Source organism: Sardina pilchardus, chromosome 1 (genome assembly GCF_963854185.1).
Source record: "Sardina pilchardus chromosome 1, fSarPil1.1, whole genome shotgun sequence".
Taxonomy (NCBI): domain Eukaryota; kingdom Metazoa; phylum Chordata; class Actinopteri; order Clupeiformes; family Clupeidae; genus Sardina; species Sardina pilchardus.
In genome coordinates, this window is record NC_084994.1 from 333,927 (window position 1) to 356,649 (window position 22,723).

General features: G+C 44.2%; 1 protein-coding gene across 4 annotated transcripts in view; it reads right to left on the minus strand.

Annotated features, from left to right (window-relative positions):
* Positions 1-22,212, minus strand: part of LOC134080339 (NACHT, LRR and PYD domains-containing protein 3-like) — a 29,182-nt gene extending 6,970 nt beyond the window's left edge. The window contains exons 1-13 of one of the 4 annotated variants that reach the window (XM_062536731.1): positions 22,125-22,212; positions 20,850-21,013; positions 19,365-19,478; positions 15,103-15,216; positions 14,265-14,354; positions 8,154-10,061; positions 5,739-5,915; positions 5,387-5,563; positions 4,077-4,253; positions 2,989-3,165; positions 2,122-2,298; positions 1,160-1,336; positions 538-714 (exon numbers count right to left, since the gene is read on the minus strand). In XM_062536731.1, coding sequence (XP_062392715.1) covers positions 538-714; positions 1,160-1,336; positions 2,122-2,298; positions 2,989-3,165; positions 4,077-4,253; positions 5,387-5,563; positions 5,739-5,915; positions 8,154-10,061; positions 14,265-14,354; positions 15,103-15,216; positions 19,365-19,478; positions 20,850-20,989 — 3,605 coding nt within the window. In that variant the 5' untranslated portion in view covers positions 20,990-21,013; positions 22,125-22,212. Of the gene's footprint in view, positions 1-537; positions 715-1,159; positions 1,337-2,121; positions 2,299-2,988; positions 3,166-4,076; positions 4,254-5,386; positions 5,564-5,738; positions 5,916-8,153; positions 10,062-14,264; positions 14,355-15,102; positions 15,217-19,364; positions 19,479-19,930; positions 19,980-20,849; positions 21,014-22,124 lie in introns of those variants that run through there. The other 3 variants (XM_062536756.1, XM_062536748.1, XM_062536740.1) reach the window with 3 other exon arrangements.
* Between the last annotated feature and the right edge of the window lie 511 nt (positions 22,213-22,723).

A 22,723-nucleotide genomic window follows, 5' to 3' on the forward strand; every position in this document is an offset into this window, starting at 1 on the left:
CAACTGGAGGGTGTTGTGGTTGAGGGCTGAAACACCCAGTGAAGGTTGGACACCACCTGATGACATCTGTCCCTGGCCTAAAGCTATAGCTACCTGCTAAGGTAGCTGAGGAAGGCACCTTTAAGTGTATTTATCAAGCACGTAACACTAACAGCATCTACATTGAACCCTTTGAACAGAGAGAGAGAGAGAGAGAGAGAGAGATGAAGCAAATTTCAGTGAGCGAGAAAAGAAATAAAATAGAAAGAAAGACAGGAGAGAAAGAACAAAAGAAAGAAAGAAAGAAAGAATCATGGAAGATTGGCAGGAAACAGGAGAAAGAGACAAGATAAAAGAGATGAAGAGAGATGTGAGGTGTTTGGAAAGATAAAGAGAGAGAGAGAAGAATGAGATGGACAAAGAAAGAGACAGGAGAACAGGTAGAGAGAGGGATGGATGAAATGAGTGAAAGCAGATGAACACAGAGAAACAGACAGAAGAGAGAGAGGACAGAAACTAAAAGACAGGCATGGTACAGGATACAGGATATTTACTCACTCTAGATACTCCAGTTTACAGTGTGGGTCCTCCACTAGAGCACAGAGCGGCTCTACAGCTGATGCACTAATCTGGTCATTACCCCACAGGTCCAGCTGAGTGAGATTTGAGGAGGGAGACTTAAGAGCAGAGGCCAGATAGGAACAGCTCTTATTGCTCAGACCACAGCTCCACAGCCTGAAACAGAGTTAAACATCTGAATATTAATCACCAATCCTCTACTCTCTCTCACACACACACACACACACACACACACACACACACACACACACACACACATACACACACATACACACACATACACACACATACACACACACACACACACACACACACACACACACATACACACACAGGCACACACACACACACACATACACACACACACATACACACTCTCACACACACACGCACACACTCCCTTCATCCCTCCCTCCCACACTCTCATCCCCCCTCCACCACACACGCATACACAAACACTCTCTCACCCCCCCCCCATAGGTGTACACACTTATCTCCCTCCATTCTCTCCCTCACTGTCACCCCCCCACCAACCACCTAACACACACACACACACACACACACACACACACACACACACACTACATGAAGTGATGCTTACCATAGTGTCTCCAGTTTGCAGTTGTGATGACAAAGAGCAGAACATAAAAGTTCCACTCCTGAGTCCAGCAGCTTATTGTCACTCAGGTGCAGCACTCTGAGATTTGATGAGTGTGATGTCTTCAGTGCAGAGGCCAGATAGGAACAGCTCTTATCGCTCAGATTACAGACCTGCAGCCTGAAACAGAGTTAAACATCTGAATATTAATCACCAATCCTCTACTCTCTCATCTCACTTACACACACACACACACACACACACACTCCTGCCTATCTGACACTCACTCTCCTCAAACACAATCATTCACTCACTCTCCTCACACACACACACACACAGATCCTCTACTCTCTCTCACTCACTTTCACACACACACACACACACACACACACACACACACACACACACACACACACACACACACACACACACACACACACACAAACACACACACACAATCTCCTGCCCCTCTCTCTCACTCTCTCAAACACACACACACACACACACTCCTGCCTCTACCAATCCTACCAATCCGCTACTCTCTCTCTTTTGTTCACACACTAACACACACCTCCCTCAACCTCTCCCTTCCTCCCTCGCTCACTCCCCCACCACACACACACGCACACACACACACACTCTCCAACCTAACTCACTCTCGCACCCATATAATCCCCCTCTCTTACACACAAACACACTCCTCCCTCTCCCTCACACACACATAAACTCCTCCCTCTCTTACACACACACTTATACATTTCCTCCCACTCTCTCTCACACAATCAGTGTGTGTGTGTGTGTGTGTGTGTGTGTGTGTGTGTGGGTGGTGGCGCGGGCGGGAGAGAGGGAGGATGTGTGTGTGTGGGTGAGGGTGAGTGGATGAGGAGAGGATTAATGATTAGTTGCTCAGCCCCCAGCCCACTACCACACACACACACACACACACTACATGAAGTGATGCTTACTGTAGTTCCTCCAGTTTGCAGTTGTGATGACAAAGAGCAGAACATAAAAGTTCCACTCCTGAGTCCAGCAGCTTATTGTCACTCAGGTCCAGCACTCTGAGATTTGATGAGTGTGATGTCTTCAGTGCAGAGGCCAGATAGGAACAGCTCTTATCGCTCAGATCACACTTATCCAGCCTGAAACAGAGTTAAACATCTGAATATTAATCACCAATCCTCTACTCTCTCATCTCACTTACACACACACACACACACACACACACACACACACACACACAATCTCCTGCCCCTCTCTCTCACTCTCTCAAACACACACACACACACTCCTGCCTCTACCAATCCTCTACTCTCTCTCTTTTGTTCACACACTAACACACACCTCCCTCAACCTCTCCCTTCCTCCCTCGCTCACTCCCCCACCACACACACGCACACACACACACACACTCAGACACAAACACACACACACACTCTCCAACCTAACTCACTCTCGCACCCACATAATCCTCCCTCTCTTACACACAAACACACTCCTCCCTCTCCCTCACACACACACTCTCCTATCACACACACATAAACTCCTCCCTCTCTTACACACACACTTATACATTTCCTCCCACTCTCTCTCACACAATCAGTGTGTGTGTGTGTGTGTGTGTGTGTGTATGTGTGTGTGTGTGTGTGTGTGTGTGTGTGTGTGTATGTGTGGTGGCGGGGGTGGGAGAGAGGAAGGATGTGTGTGTGTGTGTGGGTGAGAGTGAGTGGATGAGGAGAGGATTAATGATTAGTTGCTCAGCCCCCAGCCCACTACCACACACACACACACACACACACACACACACACACACTACATGAAGTGATGCTTACCGTAGTTCCTCCAGTTTGCAGTTGTGATGACAAAGAGCAGAACATAAAAGTTCCACTCCTGAGTCCAGCAGCTTATTGTGACTCAGGTGCAGCACTCTGAGATTTGATGAGTGTGATGTCTTCAGTGCAGAGGCCAGATAGGAACAGCTCTTATCGCTCAGATCACAGCTATTCAGCCTGAAACAGAGTTAAACATCTGAATATTAATCACACTCTCCTGCCTCTCTCTCGCTCACTCTCATCTCTCTCTCTCAAACACACACACACACACACACACACACACACACACTCCAACCTAACTCAATCTCTCACCCACCTCTTAACACCACCAACGAACACACACTTCTCTCTCTTTTACACACACACACACACACACACACACACACACACACAATCCTCCCTCTCTACACACAAACACACTCCTCCCTCTCCTTCACACACACACTCTCCTATCACACACACATAAACTCCTCCCTCTCTTACACACACACTCATACATTTCCTCCCACTCTCTCTCACACAGTCAGTGAGTGTGTGTGTGTGTGTGTGTGTGTGTGGCGGCAGGGGGGTGGGAAAGAGGGAGGATGTGTGTCTGTGTGTGTGTGTGTGTGGTGGGGGAGGAGGGAGGATGTGTGTGTGTGTGTGTGTGTGTGTGTGTGTGTGTGGTGGCGGCAGGGGGTGAGAAAGGGAGGATGTGTGTGTGGGGGGGGATGTGTGTGTGTGTGTGTGTGTGTGTGTGTGTGTGTGTGTGTGTGTGTGTATGTGTGTTGGCAGCAGGGGGTGAGAAAGAGGGAGGATGTGTGTGTGGGGGTGTGTGTGTGTGTGTGTGTGTGTGTGTGTGTGTGTGTGTGTGTGTTGGCCGCAGGGGGTGAGAAAGAGGGAGGATATGTGTGTGAGGGGGGATGTGTGTGTGTGTGTGTGTGTGTGTGCATGTGTGTGGGTGAGAGAGAGACTGAGTGGATGAGGAGAGGATTAGTGATAAGTTGCTCAACCCCCAGCCCGCTACTACACACACACACACACACACACACACACACACACACACACACACACACACACACACACACACTACATGAAGTGATGCTTACTCTAGTTCCTCCAGTTTGCAGTTGTGATGACAAAGAACAGAACATAAAAGTTCCACTCCTGAGTCCAGCAGCTTATTGTTACTCAGGTCCAGCACTCTGAGATTTGATGAGTGTGATGTCTTCAGTGCAGAGGCCAGATAGGAACAGCTCTTATCGCTCAGATCACAGCCCTGCAGCCTGAAACAGAGTTAAACATCTGAATATTAATCACACTCTCCTGCCTCTCTCTCGCTCACTCTCATCTCTCTCTCTCAAACACACACACACACACACACACACACACACACACACACACACACACACTCCAACCTAACTCACTCTCTCACCCACCTCTTAACACCACCAACGAACACACACTTCTCTCTCTTTTACACACACACACACACACACACAATCCTCCCTCTCTACACACAAACACACTCCTCCCTCTCCTTCACACACACACTCTCCTATCACACACACATAAACTCCTCCCTCTCCTACACACACACTCATACATTTCCTCCCACTCTCTCTCACACAGTCAGTGTGTGTGTGTGTGTGTGTGTGTGTGTGTGTGTGGTGGCGGCAAGGGGGTGAGAAAGGGAGGATGTGTGTCTGTGTGTGTGTGTGTGTGTGTGGTGGGGGAGGAGGGAGGATGTGTGTGTGTGTGTGTGTGTGTGTGTGTGTGTGTGTGTGGTGGCGGCAGGGGGTGAGAAAGGGAGGATGTGTGTGTGGGGGGGGATGTGTGTGTGTGTGTGTGTGTTGGCAGCAGGGGGTGAGAAAGAGGGAGGATGTGTGTGTGGGGGGGGATGTGTGTGTGTGTGTGTGTGTGTGTGTGCGTGTGTGTGTGTGGTGGCAGCAGGGGGTGAGAAAGGGAGGATGTGTGTGTGGGGGGGGATGTGTGTGTGTGTGTGTGTGTGTGTGTGTGTGTGTGTGTGTGTGTGTGTGTGTGTGTGTGTGTGTGTGTGTGTGTGTTGGCAGCAGGGGGTGAGAAAGAGGGAGGATGTGTGTGTGAGGGGGGATGTGTGTGTGTGTGTGTGTGTGTGTGCATGTGTGTGGGTGAGAGAGAGACTGAGTGGATGAGGAGAGGATTAGTGATTAGTTGCTCAACCCCCAGCCCGCTACTACACACACACACACACACTTTCAGCCACATTACTGTCACTGTCAGCAGTCCTCCTCGTCCCTCACACACACACACACACACACACACACACACACACACACACACACACACACACACACACACACACACACACACACACACACACACACACACACACACATACACACACACACACACACACACTACATGAAGTGATGCTTACCGTAGTGTCTCCAGTTTGCAGTTGTGATGACAAAGAGCAGAACATAAAAGTTCCACTCCTGAGTCCAGCAGCTTATTGTAACTCAGGTGCAGCACTCTGAGATTTGATGAGTGTGATGTCTTCAGTGCAGAGGCCAGATAGGAACAGCTCTTATCACTCAGATCACAGTCATACAGCCTGAAACAGAGTTAAACATCTGAATATTAATCACCAATCCTCTACTCTCTCATCTCACTTACACACACACACACACACACACACACACACACACACACACACACACACACACACACACACACACACACACACACACACACACACACACACACACACTACATGAAGTGATGCTTACCATAGTTCCTCCAGTTTGCAGTTGTGATGACAAAGAGCAGAACATAAAAGTTCCACTCCTGAGTCCAGCAGCTTATTCTCACTCAGGTTCAGCACTCTGAGATTTGATGAGTGTGATGTCTTCAGTGCAGAGGCCAGATAGGAACAGCTCTTATCGCTCAGATCACAGTTATCCAGCCTGAAACAGAGTTAAACATCTGAATATTAATAACCAATCATCTACTCTCTTACTTTCACACACACACACACACACACACACACACACACACACACACACACACACACACACACACACCTCTCTGTCACAGCAACACAAGGGAGCTGCACACACACACACACATACACACACACACACACACACACACACACACTCCTCCTTTCATCCCTACCTCCCTTACTCATCATACACACACACTATCTGCTGCCTTTAATCTCATCACCATTACTACAAACTCTCAGTCCCCCCCCCCACCACCTCCACACATACACAAAAACACACAGATGATCTCTTTGTCACAGAAAAACAAGGGAGCCGCACACACACACACACACACACACAAAAACACACAGATGATCTCTCTGTCACAGCAGAACAGGGGAGTCACACACACACACACACACACACACACACACACGCACACACAAACAGAAACACACAGATCTCTGTAACAGCCGCACAGGGGAGCCGCACACAAACACACGCACACACAAAACACATTTGGATTATGGGGCAGAGGGAGAGAAAGCGGGCCAAGGAGAGGGGGATTATTTCTATTGTTTGGTAAAGCAATGAAAACTTGAGAGAGAAATGTATCCTTTCACCCGAGCAGTGTCAGGTGCACCAGTTTTCAGTTGCACTCTTGAAAAGTGCTGCAGACCTGAAATTCCTCATCAACATGCAACATATAGCTGAAATCTCTATCGAAGGGCGACTTTATATCGTTTATATCGCATATAAAGAAATCAAGAACAGAAAGGGGATAACATTACCAGTCTGTGGTGTGTGCGACGCTTGTGTGTGTTAGAGAGAGAGAGAGAGAGAGAGAGAGAGAGAGAGAGAGAGAGAGGGAGAGAGAGTCTGTATGAAAGAGAACAAGAGATAGAGAGAGGGAGAGAGAAGCTTAATGTGTGTTTTGCATACTTGAGAGAAGAATTGCGAAAGACAAGAAATTACATTACTTATACGCACTCTACCTGCTGTTACATCACTTATACACACTCTACCTGCTGTTACATCACTTATACACACTCTACCTGCTGTTACATCACTTATACACACTCTACCTGCTGTCCACTTATACACACTCTACCTGCTGTCCACTTATACACACTCTACCTGCTGTTACATCACTTATACACACTCTACCTGCTGTCCACTTATACACACTCTATCTGCTGTCCACTTATACACACTCTACCTGCTGTTACATCACTTATACACACTCTACCTGCTGTCCACTTATACACACTCTACCTGCTGTCCACTTATACGCACTCTACCTGCTGTTACATCACTTATACACACTCTACCTGCTGTCCACTTATACGCACTCTACCTGCTGTCCACTTATACACACTCTACCTGCTGTCCACTTATACACACTCTACCTGCTGTCCACTGATACACACTCTACCTGCTGTCCACTTATACACACTCTACCTGCTGTTACATCACTTATACACACTCTACCTGCTGTCCACTTATACACACTCTACCTGCTGTTACATCACTTATACACACTCTACCTGCTGTCCACTTATACACACTCTACCTGCTGTCCACTTATACACACTCTACCTGCTGTCCACTTATACACACTCTACCTGCTGTCCACTGATACACACTCTACCTGCTGTCCACTTATACACACTCTACCTGCTGTTACATCACTTATACACACTCTACCTGCTGTCCACTTATACACACTCTACCTGCTGTCCACTTATACACACTCTACCTGCTGTTACATCACTTATACACACTCTACCTGCTGTCCACTTATACACACTCTACCTGCTGTTACATCACTTATACACACTCTACCTGCTGTCCACTTATACACACTCTACCTGCTGTCCACTTATACACACTCTACCTGCTGTCCACTTATACACACTCTACCTGCTGTTACATCACTTATACACACTCTACCTGCTGTCCACTTATACACACTCTACCTGCTGTTACATTACTTATACGCACTCAAATGAAACAATTCTTAAGTCAAAATGTGTGTTCTCCTATTTTTGTCACAACTTGGAGCCAGGTCATTACACATACACACACACACACACACACACACACACACACACACACACACACACACACACACACACACACACACACACACACACACAGACACACACACACACACACACACTGTACAAACACAGTGATTGAGATAGTGTTACTTACAAAGCTGATGTGACTCCTGGCAGCACCTTTTGAAGAACTTCCTCTGGACTGAGGAGTTCAGTCTGATCTTCCTCTGGTGTCTTTATGTACTTCTGCAGGTCAAACTCAGCCAGCTGCTCTTCTGACATCTTAAATGTCTTCCATGTCTTAGTCTTCCACTGTCCTGGTAAGAGTGTCTCTACATGCAGCTCTTCTGAGTTAATTTTGTGCTCCACTACAGCATGGTGATTCAGCTCATTCAGACAGTAGAACAGGTTGATCCTTCTGTCTGAATCTTCACCTTCATCTTCATCTTCATCCCTATATGTGTCTGAGCTCCTCTGATCTCTGATCTTCTGTTTGACATACTGCACAGTTTGCTCTGAGCTATCTGATTGGCTGCTGCTCTGTGGCAGTAGGTGCTTTAAGAGATTCTGATTGGACTCCAGTGAGAGGCCCAGAAGGAAGCGGAGGAAAAGGTCCAGGTGTCCATTCTTACTCTGTAAGGCCAGGTCCACTGCAGTCTTGTGTAGGCCATGACATGTTGTAGCTCTGAACAGAGCAGAGAGCTGAGAGGTTTGCTGTTGGTCAGGCATGTTTCTCTGTATGTTGCTGAAGCAGAGGAACACATACAGAGCTGCAAGAAACTCCTGGATGCTCAGATGCACAAAGCTGAACACCTTCCCCTGGTACAACCCAGCTTCCTCTCTGAAGATCTGGGTACACACTCCTGAGTACACTGATGCTTCTGTGACATCAATGCCACACTCTCTCAGGTCTTCCTCATAGAAGATCAGATTGCCTTTCTCAAGCTGTTGGAAAGCCAGTTCCCCCAGTTTGAAAATCACCTCTTCATCTGTCTCTTTTCTCTCTGTGAACTTGACATGTTTAATGCTTGTCTGCATCATCAGGAAGTGTGTGTACATTTGAGTCAGAGTCCTTGGCATGTTTACTTTCTCTGATTCTGATGTTTCCTCTACAACCGTGGCTGTAATCCAGCAGAAGACTGGAATATGGCACATGATGTAGAGGCTCCTGGATGATTTCAGGTGTGTGATGGTTCTGCTGGCCAGGTTCTCATCACTGATTCTCTTCCTGAAGTACTCATCTTTCTGTGGGTCATTGAATCCCCTTACTTCTGTCACCTGGTCCACACTCTCAGCTGGGATCTGATTGGCTGCTGCTGGTCGGGTGGTGATCCAGAGGAGAGCAGAAGGAAGCAGATTCCCCTTGATGAGGTTTGTCAGTAGCAAGTCCACTGAGGCTGGCTCTGTCACATCACAACACTTCGGGTTGGAGTGGAAATCCAGAGGAAGACGACACTCATCCAGACCATCAAAGATGAACATGACTGTGTGTGCTGAACTTGAGAAGACTCTGGGATCTTTGATTTCTGGGAAAAAGTGCTGAATAAGACCCACCAGACTGAGTTTCTTCTCCTTCATCATGTTCAGCTCCCGAAAAGGAAGAGGAAATATGAAGTGGACATCCTGATTGGCTGTTCCTTCAGCCCAATCCAGAATAAACTTCTGCACTGAGACTGTTTTTCCAATGCCAGCCACTCCCTTTGTCAGCACAGTTCTGAGGGGTTTGTATTGTCTGGGCTCAAAGACTGTGTCCTTCTTTTTTGCCTCATCTTTTCTGCATCTCTCCTCTTCCAGGAAGCCTTCTTTTCTGCATCTTTCCTCCTCCAGTAAGCGTTTGAAGATGTCACTGCATTTGATGGGTCTGTCTTGTGCCGTTTCTCTCCAGGATGCCCTCTCTATCTGTCTGACCTCATGTTCATCATTGACCTCTCCTCTCCCCCCCTCTGTGATGTAGAGGTCTGTGTAGATCTCATGGAGGAGTCTGGTGTCTCCCTGCTGTGGGATTCCCTCAATCAGACACTTAAACTTCTTCTGCAGGAGGGATTTGTGGATCTGCTGATATCTGTGTGTGAAGACCAAAACACATGATTTAATATCAAATCAAACCATTCAAGAACACGTATGCATACACACACACAGATGTACTTCCAACCAAAAAACATGATTAAAGACAAAATCAAACCATTCAAATCCATGCATGCGAACATACACACGTATGTATTTCCATTAGTCAGTGAGATTGTGTGTGTGTGTGTGTGTGTGTGTGTAAGTGTGAGATCTGTGGTGAAGTGACTTGCTTCATATCTCCCCTGAATGTCCTCATGTGATTACTGCTGAAGTGCTTCATATCTCTCCTGAATGTCCTCATGTGATTACTGCTGAAGTGACTTGCTTCATATCTCCCCTGAATGTCCTCATGTGATTACTGCTGAAGTGCTTCATATCTCCCCTGAATGTCCTCATGTGATTACTGCTGAAGTACTTCATATCTCCCCTGAATGTCCTCATGTGATTACTGCTGAAGTGACTTGCTTCATATCTCTCCTGAATGTCCTCATGTGATTACTGCTGAAGTGACTTGCTTCATATCTCCCCTGAATGTCCTCATGTGATTACTGCTGAAGTGCTTCATATCTCCCCTGAATGTCCTCATGTGATTACTGCTGAAGTGCTTCATATCTCTCCTGAATGTCCTCATGTGATTACTGCTGAAGTGCTTCATATCTCCCCTGAATGTCCTCATGTGATTACTGCTGAAGTGACTTGCTTCATATCTCCCCTGAATGTCCTCATGTGATTACTGCTGAAGTGCTTCATATCTCCCCTGAATGTCCTCATGTGATTACTGCTGAAGCGCTTCATATCTCCCCTGAATGTCCTCATGTGATTACTGCTGAAGTGACTTGCTTCATATCTCCCCTGAATGCCCTCATGTGATTACTGCTGAAGTGCTTCATATCTCCCCTGAATATCCTCATTTGATTACTGCTGAAGTGACTTGCTTCATATCTCCCCTGAATGTCCTCATGTGATTACTGCTGAAGTGACTTGCTTCATATCTCCCCTGAATGTCCTCATGTGATTACTGCTGAAGTGACTTGCTTCATATCTCTCCTGAATGTCCTCATGTGATTACTGCTGAAGTGCTTCATATCTCTCCTGAATGTCCTCATGTGATTACTGCTGAAGTGCTTCATATCTCCCCTGAATGTCCTCATGTGATTACTGCTGAAGTGACTTGCTTCATATCTCCCCTGAATGTCCTCATGTGATTACTGCTGAAGTGACTTGCTTCATATCTCCCCTGAATGTCCTCATGTGATTACTGCTGAAGTGCTTCATATCTCCCCTGAATGTCCTCATGTGATTACTGCTGAAGTGACTTGCTTCATATCTCCCCTGAATGTCCTCATGTGATTACTGCTGAAGTGACTTGCTTCATATCTCCCCTGAATGTCCTCATGTGATTACTGCTGAAGTGCTTCATATCTCTCCTGAATGTCCTCATGTGATTACTGCTGAAGTGACTTGCTTCATATCTCCCCTGAATGTCCTGATTACTGCTGAAGTGCTTCATATCTCCCCTGAATGTCCTCATGTGATTACTGCTGAAGTGCTTCATATCTCTCCTGAATGTCCTCATGTGATTACTGCTGAAGTGCTTCATATCTCCCCTGAATGTCCTCATGTGATTACTGCTGAAGTGCTTCATATCTCTCCTGAATGTCCTCATGTGATTACTGCTGAAGTGCTTCATATCTCCCCTGAATGTCCTCATGTGATTACTGCTGAAGTGACTTGCTTCATATCTCCCCTGAATGTCCTCATGTGATTACTGCTGAAGTGACTTGCTTCATATCTCCCCTGAATGTCCTCATGTGATTACTGCTGAAGTGCTTCATATCTCCCCTGAATGTCCTCATGTGATTACTGCTGAAGTGACTTGCTTCATATCTCCCCTAAACATCCTCATGTGATTACTGCTGAAGTGCTTCATATCTCCCCTGAATGTCCTCATGTGATTACTGCTGAAGTGACTTGCTTCATATCTCTCCTGAATGTCCTCATGTGATTACTGCTGAAGTGACTTGCTTCATATCTCCCCTGAATGTCCTCATGTGATTACTGCTGAAGTGCTTCATATCTCCCCTGAATGTCCTCATGTGATTACTGCTGAAGTGCTTCATATCTAGTGTTGCTTTCGTCAACGAAAATTATGACTAAATATCGTCGTCAACGAACTTTTTTCACGTGACTATAACGAGACGAGACGCAACGTAAATGCTGGCCATGTGAAGATGACTATAATTAAATTTATAAGGCAATATCGTTGACGAATAAAAACGAGACTAAATGTGGTTTACAAAAGAAAAACCATGCTAACATCTCTCTTCATTTTCGAAGACCAGAAGGACAGGAATGTTATAACATTATTTTGTGTTGTTTAGTCGTGTTATTATTTTGCAGTATTTCTGTTTCCTGTGTCTCACTTCAGGGGCGCATCAGGTTGCATGGTCTGATTATCATACCAGAGGACCAGCGTTTCTCGCATGGGCCTGTTGGTCATATCCGGTGCTTCTGTCACTCATCTGATCATATTTGATCATGTAGCAAAGGAGCGGTAGATGTAGCCTATAGCCTATCGTTATCGCTAATAGAAGCTAAGAAATATAGGCTACGTTCAGTCCGTTAGATTGGCAACTCTCTCAGTTCAACTTTGCACTAGGCTACTTATCTCACCTCCGCATGTAGATCTAATTCAGATGAAAATGTTAACAGGCAACTGCAGATTTGATTAGTGTGTGTAGCCTAAGCTTCTGTCCAGCTGATGCTGGCGCTGTCATATAGCCTGCCCTACAATAATAACATTATTCCACCGATCAGCAACGAAGTTCTAATCATAGACACATTTTTAATGGAACCTTGGCTTAGTAGGCTATCTAATGTTGTGTGGGAATTGCAAGAAAACGATTGAAAACAATTCCTTACCAACCACACAAGTGCGCGTGTGTCGTTTATTTAAACGGTAGAAAAACTGTTCATCAACAAAATCAGCATGGAGTTAAAACGTAATTTAAAGTCCCACGCATTTAAAGGGGCAGCGACGACTCAAGGCATAGGCCTGTAGCCTACCAAAACTGAGTGATGAACGTGAAATGCGTTTTATAGGCTACAAAACACTGCATTAAGATGACAACTGTGTGTAACCACGCTGAGGCTACCTAGTTAATGGTGAAATAGCATCCACATTTACAGCATTCAACCTAAGGACAACTTGATCTTAAGTTAAATTGTTCTCAGAAAAAGAACAGCAGGTCTACAGAATATTCCAAATAGTCCTTTCATGGTGACAGAGGGAGACCAAACTCTGTGTAACATACCTGATTCCACTGTCAATGTTCAGTGCCTATGTCCTAACCTGTAATATTTGTAATTGTTTAATCCATGAAAATTAACCAAAATGTATCATTTCCTATTAAAGGGGTAGTTCCGAATTTTGGACATAGGACCTCATTTCCAGGTTAGCCAGTGTGATATTTATCAGTGGAGACCGTTATCTGCACATTTCATCCAGTCCTATAGTTTCAGAGTTCGCTGGTGCTATAGTGCCTGCCACTAAAAACATCTTACCCAGTCTATGGAGGAACAACCCCTTAAAATAGAATTGCATTAATAAAAAGATACTAAAATCCAATTTTCATTGACTAAAACAAGACTAAAAGTTATTAGTTTTCGTCAACTAAAACTAGACGAAAATAAGACTAAAATGCTCATACTTTTAGTCGACTAAAACTTGACTAGACTAAAAGAGTATGAACGTGACTAAAACTGATAAAAACTAAAATGACAGCTTGACACAAAGACTAGACTAAAACTAAAACCAAAACAGGCCGCCAAAAACAACACTATTCATATCTCCCCTGAATGTCCTCATGTGATTACTGCTGAAGTGACTTGCTTCATATCTCTCCTGAATGTCCTCATGTGATTACTGCTGAAGTGCTTCATATCTCCCCTGAATGTCCTCATGTGATTACTGCTGAAGTGCTTCATATCTCCCCTGAATGCCCTCATGTGATTACTGCTGAAGTGCTTCATGGCTCTCTCACTTTCACTACATCTCACCTGCTGATGATTTCTGTGTGTTACATATGAGTTTAAGATGTGAGTTTTCTGATCATCAGTAACATACACACTCAGCCTTGGGCTTTCACAGTGTTGTGTTCTTCAGACAGACAGACAGACAGACAGCCAGCTAGCTCACTGTTCAGTAGAAGAGTCTCTCCCGACGTCTTCATCACTGCTGGTTGTAGGGGAGGGTGACCTCTTCCTCTTCCTCTTATTCTTTTCTGAACTACAACAAAACAAAACATAGCAAACTGTATCAAATACAAATGCACACAGACACATACATGTGCACACACACACAAACATGCACACACACACACACACACATACACACACACACACACAAACACACACGCACATACACACACACCGGCACACACCCACACAGACACACACATGTGCACACACACACACACACACACACACAGGCACACACACCCAATCAGCCTCTTACCCAGACATGCACACACACACACACACACACACACACACACACACACACACACACACACACACACACACACACACACACACACACACACACACACACACACACAGGAAGAATTTGCGGATCCAAAACATTGATAGAATACAGATTTAAACAGGTCTAATCAAACACAGAATGTGCTGTGCTATTTCATCCTTTTGTCACTAGTGGTTATGGGTAAACATAGCATTGTCGTTTTCAAACGGATACACTTATTGCAGAAATGGCATTACTTCACTAGTCTTTTTTCTCTTTGCATTTGGCTTCTGTGCCTGTAAGCATTCGTGGTTGTATGAATGGTGGATGGTGTATTGTGTTTTGTTGTGCTGTGAGTTGTCTTTCTGTGTGATCTGGACCACATGGCTCCGTGCTTTCACACTGTTCTGTTCTTATCCTGTGTGTGTGTGTGTGTGTGTGTGTGTGTGTGTGCATGAATGTGTGGAGAATCTCCTGTTTGTTTTACTTGAGTAGAAGGCTGGTAACTCACTTTAGATCTGATGGTGTTGATTCAGTGCTGAACTGAGGAGGCTTCAGCATAGAGTCGTCACTCTTCATGGACACACAGCTGGGCACTGGAGATGGAGGTCTGTGGGTCTGTAGGCTGGACATACACAAAAGAAATAAATAAAAAATATATTTATACAACAATTTATACAACAATTGGGTTCTATGGAGCTGTTTATTTCTTTCTGATTGGCCGAGAGACGTTCCATGAGTTGAAATATCTAGGGCTACAACGATTACTCGAGGTACTCAAGTAACTCGAGTACAAAAAATGCTCGAGTTCTTTTGCCTCGAGGCTTCGTTTAATTTATGTCACCAAATTATGTCGGTTTAATCTATGCAGCCCAAAATCCTCTCCTGAACGATCTTCATTTTAACCTGAGCAGAGAGTGAAGCTCAGCCTACGGGAGCATACCTATGTTCCCCGGGTCCTATGTTCCCCACTTTCTATGGGACCGGGGAACATAGGACCCTTTTTTTGGTACATTTTAAAAAGGGTCCTATGTTCCCCACTTTGTATGGGACCGGGGAACATAGGACCCTTTTTTTGGTACATTTTAAAAAGGGTCCTATATTCCCCACTTTTCTCAAAAAGGGTCCTATGTTCTCCAGCCGCAATACATACCGGGGAACATAGGACGCTTTTGGCAAAAAACGGGGAACATAGGACCTGGGGAACATAGGGATGACTCCCAGCCTACTCAGAGTGAATTGTTTTGCTGGTGTGTTATGGCCTCACGTACTGCCGCGCTAGTCGGGGAGACAAACAAAGTTTTTGGTGGAACAAATCCGTAGATAAGTAGTTCTAAGTATTATATTTGCATTTTGTAATATTACTGCTGCAGCACTGCAGGTTGTGCGCAACAGAAGGTACTTTCACTGGACAGCACTCCGCTAATTTGGCCGTTTTTTTTTTTGCGGTTCGGCTGGAGGTGGCACATTGGGAATCAATTAGCCTACAACAAGATACAGTCCGAGGAGCTGCAGCTTTATTTAATTAACCGCTGCTAAAACTATACAGTACATACATTTCCCACAAAACTCTGATTTGGTCGCTAGCTTTTTCACAGCTTCTAGCCATATACAGGTCCTTCTAAAAAAATTTGCATATTGTGATAAAGTTCATTCTTTTCCATAATGTAATGATAAAAATTAAACTTTCATATATTTTAGATTCATTGCACACCAACTGAAATATTTTAGGTCTTTTATTGTTTTAATACTGATGATTTTGGCATACAGCTCATGACAACCCAAAATCTCAAAAAATTAGCATATCATGAAAAGGTTCTCTAAAGGAGCTATTAACCTCATCATCTGAATCAACGAATTAACTCTAAACACCTGCAAAAGATTCCTGAGGCTTTCAAAAACTCCCAGTCTGGTTCATTAGTCAAAACCGTAATCATGGGTAAGACTGCCGACCTGACTGCTGTCCAGAAGGCCATCATTGACAACCTCAAGCAAGAGGGTAAGACACAGAAAGACATTTCTGAACGAATAGGCTGTTCCCAGAGTGCTGTATCAAGGCACCTCAGTGGGAAGTCTGTGGGAAGGAAAAAGTGCTGCACAACGAGAAGAGGTGACCGGACCCTGAGGAAGATTGTGGAGAAGGGCCGATTCCAAACCTTGGGGGACCTGCAGAAGCAGTGGACTGAGTCTGGAGTAGAAAGATCCAGAGCCACCGTGCACAGGCGTGTGCAGGAAATGGGCTACAGGTGCCGCATTCCCCAGGTCAAGCCACTTTTGAACCAGAAACAGCGGCAGAAGCCCCTGACCTGGGCTACACAGAAGCAACACTGGACTGTTGCTCAGTGGTCCAAAGTACTTTTTTCGGATGAAAGCAAATTTTGCATGTCATTCGGAAATCAAGGTGCCAGAGTCTGGAGGAAGACTGGGGAGAAGGAAATGCCAAAATGCCTGAAGTCCAGTGTCAAGTACCCACAGTCAGTGATGGTCTGGGGTGCCATGTCAGCTGCTGGTGTTGGTCCACTGTGTTTTATCAAGGGCAGGGTCAATGCAGCTAGCTATCAGGAGATTTTGGAGCACTTCATGCTTCCATCTGCTGAAAAGCTTTATGGAGATGAAGATTTCATTTTTCAGCACGACCTGGCACCTGCTCACAGTGCCAAAAGCACTGGTAAATGGTTTACTGACCATGGTATTACTGTGCTCAATTGGCCTGCCAACTCTCCTGACCTGAACCCCATAGAGAATCTGTGGGATATTGTGAAGACAAAATTGAGAGACGCAAGACCCAACACTCTGGATGAGCTTAAAGAGAAACTATGCAGGATTGGCGATTTCATCTCTGGTTTCGGTTTCGTTTTTCGTTTTCGCTCGTTTTATGCTTGCATTTTCTCTGCAGAGCTTCCCCGACAGCTTTAGCGTGTATATTTATACATGTATAGGCTATATTTAAATATATGAATTGCAAGCGTGGTTCTTCGTCTCAGACTTCCAGATGTAAACAAGGAGCGATCGTCTCCTGCAGAGAGTTGCATAGGGTCTCTTTAAGGTCGCTATCGAAGCATCCTGGGCCTCCATATGACCTCAGCAGTGCCACAGGCTGATGGCCTCCATGCCACGCCGCATTGAAGCATTGTCATTTCTGCAAAAGGATTCCTGACCAAGTATTGAGTGCATAACTGAACGTAATTATTTGAGGGTTTTTTGTATTAAAAGCACTTTTCTTTTATTGGTCGGATGAAATATGCTAACTTGGATTTTTGTTTTTTCTTTGCTGTTTTTGCCAAAATCATCAATATTAAAACAACAAAAGGCTTGAACTACTTCAGTTGTGTGTAATGAATCTAAAATATATGAAAGTCTAATGTTTAGATAGATAGATAGATACTTTATTGATCCCCAAGGTTTATCAGTACATATAATGAACTTTATCACAATATGCTAATTTTTTTAGAAGGACCTGTATCTGTATTGAGTGTTTACGATTCATGCACTGTCCCTTGCCACTCACTCACTCGCACCTCAATGACGTCACGTTCACTTAAAGGAGCCACGCTTAGGCCCAGCCTATTGCTGCTGTTGACTGCTGTACCACTGAGGACTATTATGCGTTATGTCCATCATTGGTGGTATACAATTACTGCGATTAAATTATGCATTAAATGTTGTCCCCTATTCATTTTTGAATCGTATCGTATCGTATCATATCATATCGGTATCGGCCACAACAAACCGATAAATATCAGTTATTGTTATCTGCCCTAAAATTCCATATCGATGTATCTCTAATAGACACCGATAGACAAATTCATTAGCATACAGATTCGCTTTACTTAGGCTACTAAGTTTAGAAAGCATTGTACAAATAAGCTATTTTTTATCCTCCCACAGTACACCACAGCAAAGCATGGATAGCTTTGTCCTGAATATCTGAAATGAAATATTTCTTCAAACACACTTATAAGAATATGCTTTCCTTATTATAATTATAAACTTTTCTGATATCTGACAGACAAGGATATGGATAAACAACTCTAGCCTACCACTTGGGCTTTGATCTTATGTTGAGTGTAAATAAAAACCTTTTTTAGAAAGGAATAATAGCCAACTGGCTGCTTATTTTTAGAGGCCTTTTATGTTGCATAACACACTATTGATATATGTGTTTAAAAACACAAAAGTCTAATTTATCCGATTACTCGATTAATCGTTGAAAAAATCGACAGAATACTCGATTCTAAAAATATTTCATAGCTGCAGCCCTAGAAATATCCCACGACATTCCACTCAGACTTTTCACAGCTAATAATAATATCATGTGAAGTTGTGACGTTTTAAACAAACTGTCACGTTGGATTTTAGCTAGTTGGATGGCATGTAGGCAAAGTAAAATAGTGGTGTTTCAAAGCTAAAAGCATGTCTTAACCGGACGCAATGCGAGTTAATATTTATTAGGCTACATTGCTTGACAACGGGAGAGATAGAACTAACAACCAGCTTTTGGCCATAGCAACCATCCATGTAGAACTAGTAACGGCAGTCTGTCCTGCAAGTAATAGAAATTTGCCTCGTGGATATGGCCGAACAACACCCGTGGGAATATCCATTACCAACCCCACTCTCACTCGTTCTATATTGCTGAAATATTTGACATACTACTTGTATTTTGAATGTGTGTGTGTGTGTGTGTGTGTGTGTGGAGAAACCACATTTGATGGACCATCGATGGACTCCTGTTTGTCTTACTCGTGTAGAAGCTAAAGGCTGGTAACTCACTTTAGATCTGATGGTGTTGATTCAGTGCTGAACTGAGGAGGATTCAGCATAGAGTGGTCACTCTTCATGGACACACAGCTGGGCACTGGAGATGGAGGTCTGTGGGTCTGTAGGCTGGACATACACAAAAGAAATAAATACAAATATATTTAATAATAATAATAATAATAATAATGATAATAATAATAATAATAATAATAATCATGCACTTTACACGCAACATATGACATACATGTAAAAGGACAATAAGAGGTGACTGACTTCGATAGCATACAGCATAGGAAAGAGATACGCGACTTTCTGCTTATCCTGTTTGTAAATGTGTGGTAATGGTGACGTTTTCCCAAGCGAGGGCGTGCCGAGGTGTAATGCGGAGAGGCTAATGGCCTGACAGTCTGAACGCAAAGGTGAGGCTTGTGGACCTGCATGGGCTACTAGCACCAGTTGGCCCCAAATTAGCCTGGCCCAGGCAGGCTCACCGGTCTGAAGCCGGCTACTGACTCTTTTTGTGTGAAGATGAACACAAGAACTGACAGCTACTGACAGCTGTTGACTTTTAAACTCACCCTCCAACATCAGAGTGTTTTGGTGGACACCATTAATGTGGCGTTGTCCCTGCAGAAAAAAAACAGCAAGAAACCAGCTTATACTGGTAGCTGGTTTTAGCTGGTCTTTGCTGGTTTTCTTCCAGCTATTGCTGATCTTTGCTGGTGTAGCTGGTTAGGCCACCAGCTAGACATGCTGGCGTGACCATCTGAGGAAGCTGGTCGTGCTGGTGTGACCAGCCTGTCATCTGGGATACAGCGGGTTTAAGATGGTCAAGCTGGTTTTCTAGAATGACCAACATAAGCTGGCATGGCCAGTAAAAACCAGCAATGAAGACCAGCAACACCAACTAAAATGACCAGCTTGAGGTGGTACGACAATCAAAACCAGCTGAATTACCATTGTAAGATGGTTAAACCAGCTGAAAGTATGTTTTCGCAAGGGTTTTGCTGGTCTAGCTGGTCAACCATCATAGGGTGGTCAAAAAAGCTCCCTGCTGAAAAAAAACAGCAAGAAACCAGCTTATGCTGGTAGCTGGTTTTAGCTGGTCCTTGCTGGTTTTCTTCCAGCTATTGCCTGTCGTTTGGGATACAGCGGGTTTAAGATGGTCAAGCTGGTTTTCTAGAATGACCAACATAAGCTGGCATGGCCAGTAAAAACCAGCAATGAAGACCAGCAACACCAACTAAAATGACCAGCTTGAGGTGGTACGACAATCAAAACCAGCTGAATTACCATCGTAAGCTGGGTAAACCAGCGGAACAAGTGGTCAAACAAGCTGGTTAACAGGCTGGTCAACCAGCAAACCACCTTAAGCTCGTCAGGCTGTTTTTTCAGCAGGGATGTGATGTGGTGAAAAGAAAAATAATTAAAAAATGATAAAAATGATAGCTATCTGTGGACTAAGGAGACCTTTTAAAAGATCATTTCTGAACTCACCCTCCATCATCAAGGTGCTTTGGGGACACAGGATCATCCAGGTCCTTGTGCTTCTTAGACACACAGCTGTGTGCTGCAGACTCTGGTCTGGGTGTTTTACTGGAACCTGCAGCCTCCTCTCTCTCCTGAGAGACACTCATCCTAGCAGCAGTGGGAGAGGCTCTCTGGGAATGGACATGAGTTAAGGAGATACAATAAGTCAAAGGTATAGTCCCCGCCCCAATTTATTCAAACTTTCTTAGTCTGAATCTCCCTAAGAAAGTTTGAATAAATTGGGGCGGGGACTATAGTAGGCTACCTTAGACTTATTGTAGCCTATCTCCTTTTACTGTAAGTCACACAGACAAAGAAAGTTTGAATAAATTGGGGCGGGGACTATAGTACCTTAGACTTATTGTATCTCCTTTTACTGTAAGTCACACAGACTAAGAAAGTTTGAATAAATTGGGGCGGGGACTCCCACACAGCATAGGATTCCAAAACGGACCCGCCCTCAAGCCGCCACATCCAGTTCTTATGTCGTTTGAAAGCTCTTTTCCAGCTCTGTATTTCGGTCGGTGAAGTAGCCTACCGCGGTTAAGTTAGCTTGAAATTAGACATTCGCCAGACATTCAAAACATCGCTAGTTCTCTATCTCATTCTACGCTGAATAAAATATTCACAAAGTGCGATGTTCATACTTGCATTTAGTTGTGAAAATATATTAACTGGGAGGGCAACATTGTTCCACGCGGTTGTCTGGCGAATGTCTAATTTCAAGCTAATTAACCGCGGTCTCTCACGCTTGCCATTTTCTGAAACTTGGCAGCCCTGATGTTAGTTAGCGAGTCCGCATACTAATATGGTTTGTCAGGGCTAAGCCTTCCCTAAAGGCGGAAATCTCCGTTGAAAATCTTCAGTAGGCCTAGGCTAAACAACGACAAGTTCATGCAACAAAAGTCTAATTGGTTTATTCCAAATATTAGGCCTACACATACCGAAAACACAAAGTGAATGGCAATATGAACACATTAAATAGTGGGTTTCTTACTTTAGGCTACAATACAATGACCTAGTAGTATTATATTTAATGTTAGCAAGCCCGCCGGCGCATACTAAGATCAAGCCTTCCCTAAAGGCGGAAATCTCCGTTGAAAATCTTCAGTAGGCTAAACAACGACAAGTTCATGCAACAAAATTCTAATTGGTTTATTTCAAATATTAGGCCTACACATAGGCCACTGAAATACAAAGAATGAATGGCAATATGAACACATTAAATAGTGGGTTTCTTACCTTAGGCTAAACTGTATGTTCCATACAAGACAAAGAAACAGACGCGCCACGGAGTCGGACTATTTACTTTCGCTTTTAATTCAACAGCCCCTCCCTCAGTGTCTGACAGCGATTTCAGATCGTAGGCTATAGTGTAGTCGTGATCCCCATAGGCCAAATAGTAAACCCAGAAATGTTGAGTACCCTAAAGTTTTATTGCATAAATGTAATCTATAGGCCTAGTGGATGAAATTCTACTTGGTTGCCTAAAGTTGCACTTTGGGCAATTTGCATAATTAGCATAAATATATAGCCAATTAAGGCGAATAGGGTGCAGGTGAATAGGGTAAAAAAATAAATAATAGATATCACTATGAAACTCAGTTGGTTACTTGTGTTAAGATGAGGAAAAAATGTATTGCATGTTTTTTATATTTTAATGTTTACATGCAAATGAGGCCCTATCTCATAAAAAAGGCTCTAATTTGCACACACACAAAATCAGATAGTGTGATAAAGCCAGGCTCAAAATGTTTCTTTTTTCCAAAGTAAACATGTATACTTGGAGGGCTGAGTTGGTGAAAACCTTTAAATGAACCTGGTAAGGAGGCAGTGTTAAC